This window comes from Suncus etruscus, chromosome 9, assembly GCF_024139225.1.
Source record: "Suncus etruscus isolate mSunEtr1 chromosome 9, mSunEtr1.pri.cur, whole genome shotgun sequence".
Taxonomy (NCBI): domain Eukaryota; kingdom Metazoa; phylum Chordata; class Mammalia; order Eulipotyphla; family Soricidae; genus Suncus; species Suncus etruscus.
In genome coordinates this window covers 85,461,917-85,482,570 of record NC_064856.1, presented here as the reverse complement: position 1 = coordinate 85,482,570, position 20,654 = coordinate 85,461,917, and the positions used below count along the sequence as shown (strand labels likewise).

At 38.6% G+C, this 20,654-nt stretch overlaps 1 protein-coding gene across 2 annotated transcripts in view; it reads left to right on the top strand.

Moving 5' to 3' along the window:
• Positions 1-20,654, top strand: part of SLC1A2 (solute carrier family 1 member 2) — a 169,695-nt gene that overhangs the window by 110,826 nt on the left and 38,215 nt on the right. For both annotated transcript variants that reach the window (XR_007498895.1, XM_049779646.1), the window contains exons 2-6: positions 6,462-6,601; positions 8,391-8,543; positions 10,031-10,281; positions 13,029-13,194; positions 20,423-20,549. Coding sequence is in view for 1 of the 2 variants with exons in the window: in XM_049779646.1 (XP_049635603.1) it covers positions 6,462-6,601; positions 8,391-8,543; positions 10,031-10,281; positions 13,029-13,194; positions 20,423-20,549 (837 nt within the window). In the remaining variant the exon portion in view is untranslated. The remainder of the gene's footprint in view (positions 1-6,461; positions 6,602-8,390; positions 8,544-10,030; positions 10,282-13,028; positions 13,195-20,422; positions 20,550-20,654) is intronic.

Here is a 20,654-nt window from a genome sequence, read left to right as displayed (position 1 = left end):
ACTAACTGTGGACCCCAGAGATACCTCTTGATATTGGGAGCTTCTTATTTTTAATTGGACACATAGATTTCCAAATGGTATATACTCTATTTATAGGCTAAATTGCAGAGCTGATTGAAGAGATCCTCTCAATCTATCAGAGTTCAAATTCCCCCTTATCACATGCTCCTCTGTCTACCAAATTCAGAATGGCTCTGCACCCTCTCAGATAATCATCATCATCATCATCTTCTTCTTCTTCTTTTTCTTTCTTTCTTCTTCTTCTTCTTCTTCTTCTTCTTCTTCTTCTTCTTCTTCTTCTTCTTCTTCTTCTTCTTCTTCTTCTTCTTCTTCTTCTTCTTCTTCTTCTTCTTCTTCTTCTTCACATGCCCACCACAATGAGAGCAAAGAATGTTTTTTTAATAAGGTCTTAAGTACCTAGAACAACATGAATTTTGAAATATGTGCCCCATTTAAAATAATTAGAATGAATATAAGACTGGTAGAGATGAGCCCGGAGAGATAGCACAGCGGTGTTTAACTTGCAAGTAGCTGATCCAGGACCAAAGGTAGTTGGTTCAAATCCCGGTGTCCCATATAGTCCCCCGTGCCTGCCAGGAGCTATTTCTGAGCAGACAGCCAGGAATAAACCCTGAGCATCGCCGGGTGTGGCCCAAAAACCAAAAAAAAAAAAAAAAAAAAAAAAGACTGGTAGAGATTTGTCAAAACAAATCAGTTCATCAGTTCTCATCTCTTTGTAGAGGTGCCTGTTTCTGGGGAAATAAAGTGTCCTTTACAACTGCTCCCCCTCAGCTTGCCAAAAATAGTGGAGCATTAGGGCAAAGAAGGGACCACTTTGACCTTGATAGTTGGAACTGATTACTGGACAAGAACTGGGTGGAGACAACGTGATATGCATGGTGCCCCTCCATTAATAATATTGCAAACCACAGGTCAAAAAAAAAATAAAGGGGGAGAGAGAAAGAAATGAAAGAAAGAAAGAGAAATAAAGAAGAAAGAGAAAGAAAGAAAAAAGAAAGGAAAGAAGAGAAAGAAAGAAGGAAGGAAAAGAAAGATTAGATAGATGATAGGTGATAGATAGATGATAGGTGATAGATAGATGATAGATAGATGATAGATAGATAGATAGATAGATAGATGATAGATAGATAGATAGATAGATAGATAGATAGATAGATAGATAGATAGATAGAGGTAAATATCTGCCCCAGAGGCAGGCAGAGGAGAAAAACCAGAACATTGGTGGTGGGAAATGTTTATGGATGAAGGGTGGTGTACATTGTAAGACTGAAATTCAATCATGAACAACTTTTTAATTACAGTGTTTAAATAAAAGAAAATAATGCAAAAATAGTGAAATCTCACAAAAATAAATAAATAGAACTGCTTCCTAATAATAATAATAATAATTTATAATTATTTTGGGTAAACATTAATCAAATACTGGGGTTAAAGATCATGACACCATACTCTCATGATTTGGAGATGGGTGCATTAAGAACCAACTTTTTTTTGGTTTATTTTTGAGCTACAACTGGTGGCTTTCAGGGGTTACTTCTGGCTCTGTGCTCAGAAATCACATGTGGCAGGCTCAGGGGACCATATGGGATATTGGGGATTAAGTCCAAGTCCAGCCTGGATTGGCCATGTGCAAAGCAACTGCCCTACCGCGGTGCTGTTTCTCTGGCCCAAGAGCTAACCTCTACTGACTGTACTGAAAGTTATATAGATTATTAAACCATTAGTATAATTTTAATAAAATGTAAAGAGTCAGCTCTTAGGTGCTCTTCTATTTTTCCCCCTTTTTCTTCCTATTTTTTCTTTTTATTTTGGGCCACATCCAGAAATGAATGGGGCTTTCTTCTGGGTTGTGTTCTCAAAGATCTCTTCTACTGGTGAGGCTTCTATGTAGTAGCAGTAATCAAATCAGGGTCAACTGTGTGCAAGGCAAGCACCCTACCTGCTGCAGTCTCTCTCTCTCTCTCTCTCTCTCTCTCTGACTCTCTCTCTGTCACTCTGTCTCTCTCTCTCCTTGTCTCTCTCTGTCTCTCGCTCCCCCGCCCACCCATCAGCTGTCTATGTTTCCAAACTGGATAAGGCACCTTCCATGCTACATTTTCACAGCATCCTGTGTGAAACTGTATTAGGGCCCACCCAGCAAACAGACATGCATGACACAATGTGCTTTCTGTTCCCCCATAGAGCTCCTAAAGAGCAGGGATTATGCCTGACTCATTGTTGAGTATAGTGTCTGACACAGAGGACTCCACAAATACCACCTATCCTTCATATTGCTACTATTGCTGTATACACTTAATAACCAGCATTTATATAGCAATCTATGCGCACATTTAATTTTATAAACTTTTCTTCTGAAGAGATAGAAGGCTGAGGATTACCTCTATATGATGTTGTATAGTATTATACAGCATTATATTCTTTAATGCTGCTAGCATCAGTCTCTTGTGTTTGGGGGATGCTGGAGTAATTTAGCATCTTGACAAAAAATTTTAGGAGATTCCATGTACCCAAAACGAAACCAGAAGCCCTGCTCTGCTTTAGAGATGGGGTTCAGTATGTATCATATGTATCTGTAAAATGCAGGAACTTGTATAAGCCTGAAATATTTGTATAATTCCAATAGGGCAAAATTAGGAGTTTCTTCTTCTCTCTCTCTCTCTCTCTCTCTCTCTCTCTCTCTCTCTCTCTCTGTTTCTCTCTCATTAAGTATTTGGATGTACATGACAATCATTGATGCTGCTACTTTGAAGTGCATTTTTTAAAATCAGAGTTCAGAGTTTTAAATCTTGTTATAAGTTACAACAACAACAACAAAAAACCCAGACCAATAAATACGTAGCAGTTTTATGCAACTAAGAAATCTGGCAACAAGCACCACCACATTGCTAGACCGGGTGTGCGCATAAACCTGATATTTGTATGTTTTTACTTTGACATGGCTGTTTGATGCCTGACACTCTGATTACATCTCATGAATCTTGCCAGAACTTCTTGCCTTAAATACTTATTAGTCTTACTTAAATGTCAACCATGTGCCTGATGGTAGCTTCAATAGCAGGAAGGTTTCAAATGAGTTCAAATGAGGCATAAGGCAAGGGGATTAGATTTCCAGGGGATTGGACCATTTCCCCCAAGATCTGACTGATGGAATAAATTCAGCATTTCAGAATGCGTACTACTCTTTGTGGGCCATTTTTTGATGCTGAGCTTCTTATTACTGCCTGCCTAGAGAGATGGTTAAAAATACAAAAAGATCTCAATGTCAACACAGAAATATGATTTATCCACATTAAAAAGATAAGTTTTCTTATTTGCCCTTCTGGGGATGTAAAAATAACACTTCTGTCTGTTTTACTTGGTGATAGGGGAGAAAGGGGCCTGTCATTTCTTGATCACAAAACCAAAAGAACTCCTGGCTGCCATGATAGGGCTGCCATGCACTATTTTTCAAACTGAGTGATCATTAGCGCACACAGAAGAAGTCAGTAGTTTCTTTTGAATTGGCTACAAGAGTAAGCAAGTCACCTTTAAGACAAGATTAAAAAGCTTATATTTTGACTAATGTTTTAATATAGATATTTTACCAGTTCATGCAATATTATTTCCCAAATTTATATAGTTTGCTCTCCCTGGACCCTCTTAGGTGCTCCTCTTCAGCTGTATACTTTTCCAAACTGGATAAGACCCTTTCTATGCTCTATTTTCACAGCATCCAGTGTGAAACCATATCAGGACTCACCCAGCAAACAAACATTCATGGCACAATGTGCTTTCTGTCCCCCCCGCCCCAACAACCCCAGAGCTCCTAAAGAACAGGGGTTATGCTAGTCTGTTATGAAAAAGATTTGGGTCTCTGGTTTTAATTTTGATACTGAAAAGTATGAGAACCCTTTTATTTGAATGATAAAACAACATGGAGGTGCCATGAGTTAAATGGCATCCTGACAATGAACCTGATGAAGAGATATATCACTCTCTTCATTTCCACTGGTCAAAGAACAACCTATGCTACTTTATGTCTCTTAGAGAAAGAAACTGACTAACAGAATTCATTTCTATGAGAAAAGCATTGTCTTTTTTTCCTTCATAGCATTGAACTACCAAGTGAGAGAGTTAAGAATTAAAGGTCATTTTCTCTGATTCTAAGACACAAGGTATTTTGCACTCTAGCCAGTGATTCCAAACTACTTGTCTAAAAGAAACTGTTGAGGATGTCTAGCTAAGGCTAACACTTTATGTTGGAAGTAACTGCTATTTATTCAGAGACTGTAGTCTGTTTTTCTAGGTGTAAATGGTTTTGTTTAATCCTGTGACATTATGGTGCTTGTGAATGGCCAGGAACATATACGTTCTAAGTTTTTTAAAGCTTTCATATGTTAACTCCTGTGTTTAAATCTCTTGTTTAAATTTTAATTAAATTACAGTAAAATACAAAGTTAAAAAGTTGTTGATAATTAAGTCATATAATGTTCAAAGACCCACCCCTTCACCAGCGTTCATTTCCTACTACTGATTTAAAATATTTTTTGAAACATGACTTAAACTCCGTGGTTTACAAAGCTGTTCATGTTATATAGTTGTTTCAAGCATTCAGTGTTTCAACACTAATTCTACTACCAGTGTGTTTTTCCCTTGAGGCATCACTGTCTCTAGTTTTTCACCCACACCCACCCCAAACCTGCCCCCTTACCAGGCACAAAATTATGAATTTTATATTTCTTGTTACAACAAAATGCTAAGTGGAATTAAAAATGTTTCAATTAAAATTTTTGTAAAACTTGTTACATATCACCATGGAGTTATTAAAGTAATGAATTGTATGAGAATTTCTGAGTCTGAAATTGTCCTGGAAAAGATGCAGAACATAGTCTGATCTGCACCAAGTTTCCAGTGGTCAGCGAGGGTTTTCTGGGTTTATCTTAAAAGGAGCTCGGTACCTTCAGGGATGAGGCAAGTTCCTGCTTCCTAAAGCCTTATGTTTCTTACACTGAACAGCTTATCGGAGTCATGATAAAGCACATAGTTTTGAAAAGCCACAGTATATGGAATTAAAAACACAACAACTAGAAAATCTATTTTTTCTTCCCCAAAGAGATTGATATTTAGACTTGCAGTAAGTCTGATTGCTCTTGCCTGGGATAGGGAAGACTCCAACTCAGAGATGTTTTTATTAGTCTGATATAACTTTGATTTCAAAAGATACTTTGCGAGTATGGTTTCACATTTCTTCTATCCCCTTTTTCAGCTCTGTGACCTTGTGAACTTAATGTAGAAATGTGTTGGAAGAGCTAGAGATTTTCTGTTTTAGATTTTACAAGGTGGACCTGAGTGAACATGATGGAATCAGCCTGGTTTCCAATGTGGGGCTGATGGGTAAACATTTGTCTTACCCAGTAAGGGGTACCCAGTACCCCATATGGTCTTTTAAACTCTGCCAGGAATGATTCTTGAGCACAGAGTCAGGAGTAACCTCTGCTAGATGAGACCTTAACTCCCAACAAACAAAAAATGGGATGGGAAAATTTGCCTCCAAGATCTGAATGTTCTCATAGTAGGAAACTCACAGGAAAACCTTACCAATGTGCCCCTTTTTCTTTCAAAATTATTGATTTCTAATATGTGGGCCACAGCTAGTGGTCCTAACTCACCAGAGTCACACATGAAACACCACGGCCACACCTGCAGTGCTTAGGGGGACTGTGGCCTTCAGAGAATGCCTGGCTCTTATCAATCACCAACTGGAGAAGAACCAGGGGCCACTCTTGGTTGGATTCAGTCAGGTTTGGTGCTTGGCACTGCTTAGACTGATGGTGCTGAGGGTTGCCAAGATTGCCTTCCGGTGCCTGAAATGGTGCCTCATAGTGTCAGAAGTCAAATTCAGGGCTAGGTTTCATATCTGGCACTGCAAAATTTCTGAGTATTACAGGATATAACCCACTAGGGTTGTCTGGATAAGTCCTGATTCTGCAGAACCTACATCATCGGGCCCATCCTGACTGGCTGAGAACAGCAGAATGAGAACTTTAAGTCTCTTGAGGACCACTTGGGAGTCCAAATTAATAAACAAACAACCAATATCTCAAACAACAAAAATTACTGAACTCATGCACGGCATACTCTTTAATCCTAGATATGCAGGGCTAGCTTTATGGCCTTGGAGGGTGCAAGGAGCCTTTTTGTAACTGAATAGATTCTATGGACAAAGAACAAAAGTACTTGGCTGGTGGGGTGGTCCATGTCCTGTTTCCATAACTGGTGATTTGACCACAGGGTTCCTGAGCTGCTCTGGATTTTCACTTTCCTGTCTATGGATCCACATTCCCTGCTGTGTCGGGGATCCGGGGGAGTCTCTTTGCCTCCTCCTCTGTAGGCCCCTCAATCCATCCAGAAGAGACACTCAACAGACTTTAATCTTTGTCTTTTGTTTTTATGTTTTTTAGTGCCAATATGCCCAAGCAGGTGGAAGTGCGAATGCACGACAGTCACCTCAGCTCAGAGGAGCCCAAACAGAGGCACATGGGACTGCGTGGTGTGTGTGACAAGCTGGGAAAGAATCTTCTGCTGACCCTGACTGTGTTTGGTACGTGCCCCCTTTCCTGGTTGCTTTCTGCATCTGCCCAGTGACCCTGACTTCCAAGGGGAAGCCCCTTGTGTAGTCTGGGTTGAGCTCTCTCAGTGATAGAACTGCTGCCTCACTGAATCTAGGCAATACTTTTACTCCTTGAATTCTACTCATTCTTAAATTGGAGTGTGAGCACATGTATCTCTCAACAATACATTGCTCTGCTGATTCCCAGGTCCAATTCTTGGAACCTTGGCTTCATATTCTTCAAATTATTCCCCTTCTCCAAAGCAAACAAAAACAAAAACAAAAAAAAAAACCCAATGTATTTAATTTAGAAAACTGCCTGCATCAAGATAATGCAACTGTTACAGAAGACCCTAATAAGAAAGTTCTTCAGGTATTCATATTCACATAAGCAATGGTAGAATATTAGCCAATAAGGTCAATGTAACTGTCCCTATTCTTGGGTTCTTAGATTTTTCTTTGGGTGAGTCAGAAAGCTACTTTTATCACCAGCTCTCAGAAATCCTTCACCTTTCCCCTTAGGTTCTCACTTAAGTTACATGAAAGGTATAAGCATAAAATCTACAAACCTACCCTCCCACCACTTCATCTCCTCCAACCATGGATTCTCCTTTGAGTTGGTCCCCTGGGTTCTCCATGTGTCAGATTTAGGACTTGCAGCTTTTCATAGCTCAGATTATTCAATAAAAAAGCACATAGGTGTGGGAAGGCTTCTCAAGGGTTTTTTATCCATGTAAACACTTTCCCTATACTTTAGGTCTTAAAAAGGCCAATAAAGATGTTTCCATGACTTCCTTTGCCTCTTGGAATTAACACAGTAGCTCATAGCCACAGGGATTTCCCACTACCAGTCAATGTGGTGCCATGACCTGATTTTTGGTTGGCACAAGGATGTCTATGTTGGCTTCCTGTTTGGAGTGCTTCAAAGTTTCATGTGTTTTCCCTGAAGATACAAATTGGCTTTTTTCAGATTGTGTGTATTTTTTAAAAACTCACTTGGCTTTCCCACAGGACCAGGTCTAAAAATTATGTTAAAAAAGATCTAGACAAAACTACATGAAGAACAGTCATAGGAAATTACTGGAGAAATAGGAAAAAGGGAACTCACTCCAACTTGGTAAGAAGAAATGTCCCTTTACCTTGTATCTAATTAAGAAGGGAAGAAATGAATGAAAATCCTCAAAATACAACCTGATTTAGGTTGGGAGAGAATCAATAATTGGTTCTGCAGGTTATTTCTTTGGAATATCTCTGACCCAACACATGGGAAAAATCATTAAAGAAGTTGAAGCCAAGTTTCCATGTTCCATTAAGCCTTGAGAAGATTTTTGATTTATGTAGGGCTGCCTTATACTGATAATAGCAACAAACTATTCTCTCATTAATCCATAAATACAACTTTACCTACCGACAGTGGTACTAATTGGTGGAGTTTTGTATGTCTTTTTTTGAGGGGAGTGAGAGGGAATTCATATTTAGCAGTGAACAAAGGCTACTCTTACCATAGTGTTCCGGTATTATTTATAGATTGGTGCTTAGGGTCACTTCTGGTGATGTGTCAGTGACTGTACATAGGACTCAAACTCAAGGGTTCCCATGTGTTCTCAAATCTGGGCTTTTTTCTATCTCTCCATCTCCCTGAATGGTGCTTTCATGACATGTCACTTATCATTCATTAAAAGAGAAGTATGAGAAAGGTCACTGTTTCTGAAATAATCCCTAAAATTATTTATGGAACTAAAACAGAAAGATTTTTCTATTTTTTCTCATTTCCTTGTAGGTGTTATCCTGGGGGCAGTATGTGGAGGGCTTCTTCGCCTGGCATCTCCTATCAACCCTGATGTGGTTATGTTAATAGCTTTCCCAGGGGATATACTCATGAGGATGTTGAAAATGCTCATTCTCCCTCTAATCATCTCCAGTTTAATCACAGGTAAGAGTCTACCTTAGTGTCTGGCTCGAGGTGTTCACACTCCTACTCTGGTTTTTAGAAGGACCATAGAAACTCAGTTTGTTTGAATGAATAAAGGTAATGCATGTGTCATTAATATTTAGAGCTTTGACTATGTTGTTCCTATAATAGGGAGAATCATCTCTATAAGAACACTTGCCAGCTTTTGGTTAGTCCATAGTCTAGCAACAAAAGAAAAATGTAAATACTTCAAACACATCTTTTTTGTTGTTTGTTTTTGGGGAACACCCAGTCATGCTCAGGTGTCACTTATTACTCTGAGCTGAGAAATTACTCTTGGCTGGCTCGGAGGACCATTTAGGATGCTGAGGATTGGACCCAGGTTGGCTGCATGCAAGGCAAGCACTTTACCTGCTATACTATCACTCCAGCTCTGTCGATTCTATCTTATGTGTAAAGATATCTCTAGTGATTTAAATATTTAATATATAATTTTCTCATTTTCCACATTATATTTTGTTTGGAAGCTGACTTCAGATTTGAGGGAGCCAACAAGTTGAGTGAGCATCAGAAAGTTACCTTATGGACTGTACAATATATGAAGGAAGTGAAGCTCTGAAATTTGGAGGCTAAGCAAGGTGGCTCAAGAGTTTAATGGGTAGTAGACCAGAGAACCCAACTGAGAAAGGGTGTGATGAAGGATTAGGAAAATATGAATATTCTGCCCCAAATTTAGTGAAGCTTGACTTTCATCATGAACTCTCTTTTCAGACCAAGCGAATGTGCCTTACAGTGTTTAGTCAATTGAATATTGGCCATTCTGGTTAGAAAGCATAAGTCCCAACATCAAACTTGAGTTTATAAAGAAGAAGGTGGGTCACAATGGAGTCCATTTAATTTTAAATAGCTGATAATACTGATAAATACTGATGCCTTCCTCTCTTACAGCTAAATAGACTTATGCCCAGGAAGGGATGTAGTCAGACCAGGAACAGAAACCAAGAAGTTTAAAAATAGAGAAACCACTGGGGGAAGGAAAACCATGAAGGTTGGAATTTTTGTGACTTGCTTGGAATTTCTTCTTGCTATCATAGAATCTCTGGCAGTGTAGATGAAGCACCAATCCTTTCAGGGTACAATTCATATATGCCCACTCATTCTGACACCAGCTCAAGAGATGTGGAACTCTGTACTTCACGGTGAAGATATGAGAGAGCACTGCTTTGTCATAATTCCAAACACAATGTCAAAAAAGTGTGCTGTTAAATTATAAGTCTTATTTTCTCAAGTAAGGACATTAAAAATAAACAAGTAAAACACTAACATGTACTGGTAGCATCATGGATAATAAAGTAGAAAATTGTGAGATTGACCCAGTAGTCAGCAAAAGGACACTTTATGCATTTGAGTAGCCATTCATTCACTTGCAAAACCAAGCTACATCTATTCAGAGATCAGTAATTAAAAGAAACATCAAATTAATCTTTCTGTGTTATTTTTCAATCTAGGGTTGTCAGGCCTGGATGCAAAAGCCAGTGGACGCTTGGGTACAAGAGCCATGGTGTACTATATGTCTACCACCATCATTGCTGCTGTGCTGGGAGTTATCCTGGTCTTGGCTATCCACCCAGGCAATCCCAAGCTCAAGAAACAGTTGGGTCCTGGAAAGAAGAATGATGAAGTGTCCAGCCTGGATGCCTTCTTAGATCTTATTCGGAACCTTTTCCCTGAAAACCTTGTCCAAGCCTGTTTTCAACAGGTACTCCAAAGTTCTGATGCTCTCTTTCCTTCCAATCTCCCTAGTCATTGAGGTGAAAAACTGAGGGATTATTTCAATGGATCCATTGTGAAGCTATACTTCATACTTCATTGTTTTGGTGTAGGGATTTTATGGTATGATCCAGAGCAGAGCTTGAGAATTGGAGTCATATGAGTTTCTAATACACTGGCCAAAAGCACCAAGTTTTTTTGTGATTCCTGTCCAAGGAATCACAGAAGAAAAATAAACCACAGAGCTAAAAGCTATTTAAAAAGCACCTGTCATATAGGAAGACTGGTATATGGGAAAGAAATATGGGGACACTAGTGAAGGGATTCATGTTAGAACATGATAAGCCTGAAAGCCAGTTGTGAATAACCTTTTAGTCCACAGTAACTAAACAGCATTTTTAAGAAAAGGAGAATTAATTTAGGTAATAAATTTCTTAGAGGAAAAGTGTTTATTATTAGTTATCATACCTGAATAAAATTGGTTACTGCTGAAATTTTCTCCTGGTTGTTATGATCTCTAATTTACAATGGGTAGCATTTGTAGCACTGAGCTATTAAAGGTTTGGGAACTTAGATGAGGAATGAACAGACAGGTGTTAGAAGAGAGGGTATACACAGCAGTACCTCTATATGATGTACTTAGAAAGCTGAAACTGTTGTTTTAGAGTGTTAGATACCAGCAGCTGCCAATTCTATTCTTAACATTTTGCAGAGTGCTCTGGAGTTGCCATTGCTGGAAGAAGAGCTGGTTGAAAATTCAGGGAGGGAAAAGCATGAGAAAGGATAGACTTGGATCTCATTTGTGTGCTCCATTATGGTCAGGTCCTATGTAAAGGGTGAAGAGCTGAGATGTGCATCTCAGCAGAGGCACAGGCCTGCAGAGCTTGGAGAAATATTAAGATATTCAGAGAGAAGAGGAAGGACAACCAGTTGGAATTAAGTGAGCAGAGACAGTACATCTCAGGTTAGGGATGTTCCTAGAATTCTATGCTGGAAGACATTGTAAGAAGAAAGAAGCACAACTTTGTTATTCAAAAACACTTTCCTTCTCATCATTTCTACATTCTCTCCTCGTGAAAAGGTTGCTCAAACCATGGGCCTAGAAGTCTATTCTCTCCTCCTTCTCTGAGTTCAGCTTCCTTTTCACTCACATTAAAATACACATGTCTAGGCTAGAAGAGAGGTTCTGACCATCTGAGAGCACATACACTTTCTCTCCTAGCATTGCTTCCAGAGTTCTGTTGTGAGCTGGTTGATTCTTAGGGGCTATATACAGCCCTGATGGTGGAAAGAAATTCCATGGTTGGACTATCTGAATTGAAGTCTGAGTTCTGTCATTGGTTCTATGATGTCAGATCATTTGACTTCTCCATATCTCTTCTTCCCCATCTATTTAGGCTTCAGCCATCTGTTGTCTACTATACACTGGCACTGACATTCTAGGGTTCTATCACAGTTCTATTTTAATGCTGCTGAGGGTAACATTTCCTGGATTTGGATGAGGATTTTCACAGTACTCAGCATACAAGGTGCCTGACACCTATAAAAATAATCCAATTGCCTGAGATGTCAAGGAATAGTGAAATGTTCTTAGAGATACTTTCTACAAAGATGCTTAGAGAACATGGAAAAGAGTTTGGCATTTCTGCCAAGAAGAAGTGAATATTGTCTCACCTGACAATCTGAAATGTAACTCAAATCCTTGCCATGATGACTGCTGGTAGCTGGAACATCTGGTGTCCAGATGGGAATTCCCTTTCCCAATAGATCCTGCCTTGGGAAGGAATCCTAATGAATTGGTCTATGAAGGGTTTGTCTAACTGGAACCCAGAAAGGAGGTGCACACCCCAGGTACTAATGCCAAACCAACCAAGATCTTCACCTTCTTATTTATGATTATACTGAAAACAGGAGTTATTATGGTCCTTCCACCAGGAAGACAAAGAACGTCAACATAAGGCATGTGATATTGTCTCTGCCATGCAGAGATACCTTCATGAAAAGAAGAGAGGTAGACTTATAACCTAGCCCCATCAGTGGATCACACCACTTAGACTGCTGTGCTAGTTAAGTGATCCTGTAATTATGATGATGATTAATTTATAGCAGACCATGTGTTTGTGTAATAAAAATATAATTTGGCCTGACTGAATCAATAGTACAGTGGTTAAGACATATGCCTTGCATATAGATGACCTCGGTTCAACTCCCAGTGTTTCATATGATCCTCTGAGCACAGCAAGGATTAATTCCTGAATGCAGAGCCAAAAATTACCCCTGAGCACTGCCAGGTATGGTCCAACTCTCTCCATTAAAAAAATCAAAACCTCTGAAAATATCGCTTTGACCAACACAATCGTATCAAGTATTCTCCAATTTTCCCCTAAATCTTCATAACCTTGTTTTGACTTTCATCAGTTACATTACTATTGATGGATTTTAGGGCACTGACTGTACTCAGGACTTATTCCTGATTGTTCTCAGAGATCACTTCTGGCCAGATTTTGGACATCAAATGCAGTGCTAAGAACAAAATTCAAATTGGCATTATGCAATACAATACAAGCATCTTATCTGCTGTACTTTGTCTCCACCCCTACTTAGTTATTTTTTTAACACACTTGGGAAGTTTGAAGTACGGAAGCAGCTATTCCTAAAAAAAAAGGTACTTTTGTGTGGGTGAGGGAAGCAGTTTGACCATAGTTCACCCTCTTGTACTTCCTTTTATTCTGTTAGATTCAAACAGTTACAAAGAAGGTCATGGTGGCACCACCAACAGATGATGGCAACACAACCCATGCTGTGGTTTCCCTGTTGAATGAAACTGTGACAGAAGCACCTGAGGAAACAAAGGTGGTTCTCAAGAAGGGCCTGGAATTCAAGGATGGCATGAACGTCTTAGGTAGGCAATATGGTTTTCAGATACTTGGGGGAGTCTTTACTCTGGCAACCATGACCAACCTTTCTTGCAAGCCCAAACCTTGGCCATCCTTACTTCTTTCTCATAAAAATCAATGATTCACCTGACCTCTAGGTGGTGCAAGAGATCTCCCTGGGGAATGATTTGAGGCTTACTGGGTCTAACTCTTGAGAGGTGAAGGAAGACTAACTATATTGTTTTCCAGAAAGGATGGACTAGATGGCATTTCTACAAGCAGTAAATGAGAGTTCCTTTCTCTTCGCATCCCCATCAGCACTGGTTGTTCTTGTTTTTTGTGATGTGTGCCAGTCTCTGTGGTGTGAGATGTTACCTCATTGTTGTTTTGATTTGCATCTCCCTGATGATTAGTGATATGGAACATTTTTTGGCCATCTGCATGTCTTTGAGTAAATGTCTGTTCATTTTTTCTCCCCATTCTTTTGATGGGGTTGGATTTTTTTCTTGTTAATTTCTGTTAGTACCTCCTATATCTTAGATATTAGCCCCTTATCAGATGGATTTTGGGTGAATAGTTTCTCTTATTCAGTGGATGGCCTTTGTATTCTAGTTACTGTTTTCTTTGAGTTCAAAAGTTTCTCAATTTAATATAGTCCCATTTGTTTATCTCTGCCTTCACTTGTTTAGACAGTGGTGTATCCTTTTTGAAGTACTCTTTTAGTCTCAATTATCATGGGGTTTTGCCCATGTTTTTTTCTACATTTTCAGTTCTGATATCAAGGTATATAATCCATTTTATTTAACCTTTGTGCATGGTGTTAGAAGTTTGGGTTCACATTTTTTGCATGTGGTTGACCAGTTGTCCCAACACCACTTGTTGAAGAGTTTTTTCTTGCTCCATTTTGTGTTCTGAGCTTCCATATTATCCAGCAATACAACTCCTAGGGCTATACCCTAGGTAAATAATACAAAACACAATACAAAAATGCCCTCTATATCCCTATGTGTAACACAGAACTATTTATAATAGCCAGAATCTGAAAACAACAGACAGGTGTCCAACAACAGACAACAGATGAGTGGTAAAGAAACTGATACATTAATACCTTTACACAATGGAATACTATGCAGCTATTAGAAAGAATGAAGTCATAAAATTTGCCTATACATGGATGAACATGGAGACTATTGTGCTGAGTGAAATAAACCAGAGAGATAGATATAGAATAGACTCACTCATTTGTGGTATATAAGAAAAATAAAAGACAACATAGCAATAATATCCAGAGACAGTAGAGCTGACCACTGTAAGGACCAGTTCATGACAGGAATCTTGCAGCAAAGAACAGTGAGTGCAATTATAGCACTAACTATAACTACCAGCTACCAAAACAATGATTATAAGGGAGAGAGGCAGAATGTGTGTCTGAGAGACAGGCAGGGGGTTAAGGTAGAGGAGGAAAATGGGAGGCTATTGGTGGTGCAATGATCACACTGGTGAAGGGTGGTATACATTCTATGACTGAATCTGCAGTATGAAATTTTTTATAAACACAGTGATTAAATAAAAAAATTTTTAAAAGAGAGATGAAGGAGGGAAATGGGCAGGAAAAAGACCATGAGAGGACATGGCTGTTTTATGTATTTATGGGGAAAACAAGAGAAAACCCCAATTAACTGGATATATTTTCTGCCTGGTTTTGGCAAGACACTTACTGTGACTTTAGTAAGTCATACCAGTAAGTCAATGTTCTTATTCCTTAGGCAAGTTTTTGGAGCTGTTCTTGGCTTTGTTGCGAGTATGGGGAGAAAGGAGCTCCTATCTATGTTCTCACAGCATCTAAACAAGTGCAGTGCTTTCAGGAGTATTAAATGTTGGCAGTGCTGCCTAGAGGAGCTCATCAGAAGGAAGAACATAATCTTTAGCAAAGATAATATAATCTTTGCAAAGAACCCTTCGACTTGAGTTGTTGTAGCCTGCTATCCAAGGGATCTGATTCTAGGTGCAAACACTGAGTTTGGATATCTCACTTAATGTCCTTGAGCAAATGATGCTAATGATCTGTATTTGTTCAAGGGTGGGTGGGATTGGCATTTCTCTTTATAAACTATGAGAGGAGTTAAGGAAATTATGCATGTGCAATACCACAATACAGGCTCGTTGTTCTAGCCTTGAAAGCTACCAAGCTACTGTTGCTAAGAAATATGACAGAGAGACATTTCTGGGGTGTAAAATAATATCCCAGAAGTGTGATATCACCCCACACACTGTATTTATAACCCCTTTGTGGACAGGTCTGAAGAAGCAGGATAGCAGTGAAGACATTAATAAAGCAAGCCAGTCAGGAGGGGGTCAAGGAGTCGGAGTTTTCTGTGGCTTCTCCCTTGTGGTGTATGTCAGACCAAAAAGCTAGACCTCCTCTTTCTTTAATTAAATAAATTTCCAATACACCAGAAGGAGGAAGATTAAGAGTAATCCAGGTGGCTTTTACATATCAAAGGAAGATGGGGAAATGCCTTTATTTTGGGTTAATATTAGGTGTCATTTTACACCGGGGAACAGGAAAGTGACTCAGTATTATAGAACATACCTAGCATGTATGAGACTGTAGGTTTCATTCCTGGCATCACACACACAAAAGTGGGTGAGGCTGAAGGGCCCAATAAGAAACCACCCTCAGAATAGAGATTTTCCTAGAATCAAGTGGGTGGGTGACATCTGATTTGCCCAAATTACTTCTCACTCTCCACCCAGGTCCACTCCCTACCATTACTATTATCTACTATAATGGTGATCTTCTTAACACACAAAAAAGAGGACATTTGACTATCCTCCTGGAGAAAGGGGCAATCTGGGTGTAGGAAGTATGCTGATCTGAGCATACAGATTCTTGATTATTTGAATAGAGCTGTTTAGAAAGAAATGAACCTTGCTATTCAGGAGTTCAGATTCTCTTGTTTACTTAATAGACATGTCATGTAAAATAGAAGACACCCCACTAATTGCAAATATTAATGAAACTATGAGTAAGTTTTGGTATATATCTCAAAATTGCATAAAACAACATTCATTAAAAATACTCCTTGAGTATTAGACTCTTACCCCAGTTTATTTATCTTCTCTTTTTCAGGCAAAATCATGCAACTTGAATTAGCTAGTCCTGCCTACAATTAGAGGGGGAGATAAGGGAGGCATTAAGACCAAACATGGGCAAGACTACTAAGTAGTGGGTTGGATACAGAGGGGACCACATATTCTAGCCGCCCTGGGGGTGAGGGAAGAGGAAATGGGAGGTAGGACAAAAACGGAGGTGTAGGGAGGACAAATTGGTGATGGGAATCCCCCCTGATTTTATGTAAATATGTACCTAAAATGTTATTGTCAACAATATGTAAGACACTATGATCAAAATAAAAATTATATATATTAAAAAAAAAAAAATACTCCTTGTTGGGGGCCGGGCGGTGGCGCTGGAGGTAAGGTGCCTGCCTTGCCTGCGCTAGCCTAGGACGGACCGTGGTTCGATCCCCCGGCGCCCCATATGGTCCCCCAAGAAGCCAGGAGCAACTTCTGAGCGCATAGCCAGGAGTAACCCCTGAGCGTCACAGGGTGTGGCCCAAAAACCAAAAAAAAAAAAAAAAAAAAAAACTCCTTGTTGATCTGAAATTAATTTTTAAAAGAGTATCCCCTTTTTTTTTGTTCCTGATATGATCACCTTAATCCTTATTTTCCCAGAAATGTGGTTAAAAAGTAGAAGGTAGATTTTCTGAAATTCTGGAGCTGGAAAAATTGCATGGTGTATAGGGAGTTTGTCTTGTATGTGGCATATCCGAGTTTGATTCCTGGCATCTCATATGGTCTCCTGAGCCTGCCAGGAGTGATTTTGGAGTGCAAAGCCAGGAGTAACCTCTGAGGGATATCAGGTGTGGCCCAAGAACAAAATTAAAACAAACAACCCGATCAAAAAATTGAAGATGCAGGATTACCTAGCCTCTGGAAAAGAGGAAGCTTCATTGTGGGTTCCTGTGTTAGAAAGAAGGTTTAGTAAGTAAAAATGAATTGAGTATGTGATAAGCTGATTAGTTTGCCAAGCAAGGGAAGATCAATAGACATTGTTGATAATCAGTAGGAGGTAAGAGCAGGAAACACAAGGAAACGGGAGAGTTGCTACGAGAAGCAAGATTTGGAACATCTTAGCATGATTTCTATGGCTAATTCCATTTAACTAAATAATACTCCCACTTTCTAGATATCAGTGATCTTCTAGGATCTTTTAAATTCTCCCTTGGTTTCTTTTGGCAGGTCATAACTGTAAGACCCAAGTTTGTAATGAAAGTGACCCCACATCCTCCTACACTCTTTAAAGGAGCTTGAGTAACAGGGTGAAGGCTTGGGATGAATCATTCAGAAGACTTTAATGGTCACTTCCAATTTCTCAATGGATTTTGGGCAGTCATGCAACTGTTCTGGGGAATTTCAACATATTTCACTGCTCACTCAATTCCAGTATCCAAGTCTTAGAAGCCTTTGTTCTATTGCAGTCCCTAGTTCCAGGAGGTGACTTAAAAAAAGGAACACTTATAGAGGAAAATGATGAGCTGTGTATGAGTTAACAAGTGTAGAGTAAAGCACTGAAAATCCAAGGGAAGTTTAATTGATGAAAAATTTTCCATTTACAAATTATACTAAAAATACTTTTGGCTTTAGAAAGTCCTGAGGATCAAATAAAGCCCTGAAGCTGACATTCATTTCTCTCTCTAAAAAAAAAACCCAACAACTCCATACCAATTTCTGGGTTTCTCTCTATCCCTTAAGCTGTTTTAAATACACTTCTGTGAAATGCTACTTGTTTACTCATTTTCTGGTGACCATGATATAGGAATTTTTTTATGTCTAGCTCCTTGGAACCTTGAAATCATGTGTATTCTTCTAAAATTTCCCAATGAACTATTAGCCAAGTAATGCTGGCTAGTGTCAGTTAAAATGTTCATAGATTAGTTCTTATCATATACATGGCAAACTTTTCTCTATGGGCTTGAGAAAAAAAGACATGATAATAGCTTGGATTTGATTTCATTCTTCAGAACCAGACTGTTCTTTTATCTTTGTGCTACTTTGTACTAATCCTTTGTCTTTATGGATCAAAATTTTGCTTTAATATACTTGTTAATCTTTTTGGCCAAGATCTAAAAAGGGGGAATTATTTAATACCTAGGATCAATGAGTCCAAGTAAAAATGCAACATTCTTTTTGCTTAAAGAATAAAGGTAGGTAAATAATCTGGATTGATACCATGGGGAAGTAAATGGATCAAGGAAATGGTACAAAGAAAGGTTCAGGAAGAAATGATTCCTTGATAAGAGTACCAAATTACAATGCTATAATTTATCTGAAGCAGCTCAAGATTCTAGCCAAAACTGGATACAGTAGGAGATTCTATAACTTCCAGGCCCTCTCTCTAAGTAATAGTTTATTTATAACTTATCATAAATTAGACTTGAAATTAGACTTGGACTTATTGAAGTAGGACAATGTGAAGAAGAGAGAGAACAAGGAAAAAAATAGGAACGATATTTTAGTTTCAGAATTTGTCAAATAAGTTCTTATAGCCAAGGGAACAGTTGATGATTTATAGTTCATTTAAGTAGTCGGGATTAGAGTCCTAAAAATGGCCAATAGATAGGAAAGAACTAGATAACTGTAATTAAAAATCCCAAGATACCAGGAAATAGTACTGAGTTAGCTGGAGAGAATAGCTCCAGAGTTTAGGCTAGCCAGTAGAGAAATTTCAAACCAGGAGGTGATTCCCTGACGGGGAATAGTAGCATAGAGTGGGTCAGGAAGAAAGTTATTTAGGGAGAGAAAACCAGGTCATCTAGTTTTGAAGGTACTAATGGTTAGTCCATGTTCCTACGACAGATATTTAGGTGTACACAATGAGGCAAAAACAAAAACAAGTACATTATTGAGAGCTGGGGAGATAGCTCAAATGGTAGAGAATATTCCTAAACCCTAGAACTGTATGCTCCACCTCAATTAATGTTGGGGTGGCCACTGAGCATTGCTAAATATGTGTATGGTTTTTTAAAATAATATCTTTATTTAAGCACCATGATTACAAACATGTTTGTAGTTGGAGAAGGTTGCACTGGTGAAGGGGCGTGTTTTATTTTTTATATAACTAAAACCCAGCTAAACGTATTCTTTATAAACTAAAAAAAAAAATTGACCATGAACAAAAACTTCACAGAAATTAGGCTGATGGTTGAGCACTGGAGTTCACCAGATCCTGGTACAATTTGATGTTGACCATAAGAGGTGTGGAGAAAGAAGGTCTCAAACCCTTCTTGTTTAAAGTCAGAATGTATGCTGCAGGCTAAAGTGGGCTGAACATTAGAGAAAGTTATCAAGTGAAGGGAGAATGGACATGAATGGAAGTAATCTCAAATAAAGGAAGAAAAGATTGAGTTCCTTGGAAGTCTGAAAATCTATGTTTTGTCTTATAATTCCCCTAACGTAAAATAAAATAAAAATAAAGTAAAATAAAAATAAAATAAAGCATAAAATTTTGACCTAGAAAAGAATAATGATGATTTAATACATGTATTCCAAAATTTATATCAATTTTTTAAAACTGAGTCAGTTGGGGTTTCCCAATGGTTTGGAATTTCTCATTACTTTCCATTTGATTTTTCCCATAATCTTCCTCCTTCTCACATTAGCCATGTTGCAAGAGAAAACTAGCTTTGTGTTAAGGACTTTCCTCAAGAAAAAAAGTCAGCCACATATTTGGAATAACATCAAACCAATATAGAGACATAACATTGGCAGAAATGTTTTCAGTTCATTGGTCTCCATTATTTCAATGTTGGCTTCAAAATATGTCTGATAATACCCAAATTCCAACAAGTTTTCTATCATTATCTTATATGTTAAATGAATCTGTTTATACCTGACTTCATAAATGAGGCGGGGGAAAAAGAGAGTGCTTTTCAGTTTGGAATGAACATAAATGCATTTGCTTCAAGGAATGATCACAGCTTCAATGTAAGTTATTCATGTGGAAAATGTTAAGGAATACCATAATTATCTAAGGGAAAGTTACTTTCAATGTGAAATATAATGCTTGTATCTTTTAATTTCCTATTCATAGAGTAATAGGCATTGAAATGTTAGCTCTCGATACTGAGAATGATAATGAGACATGCACCTTCTAATCTGTCCTTCTGTGAAATGTGATCTTACCAACAGGTCTGATAGGGTTTTTCATTGCTTTTGGCATCGCAATGGGAAAGATGGGAGAGCAGGCCAAGCTGATGGTGGAATTCTTCAACATTTTGAATGAAATTGTAATGAAGTTAGTGATCATGATCATGTGGTAAGTGGGCTTGTGATTACATCATTCTGGTGAGGAGTGTTGAAAAGTCTCAGTCTACAGAAGATCCTAAAGTCATCTTGGGGGCAAAGAGAGAGTGGGTGGATG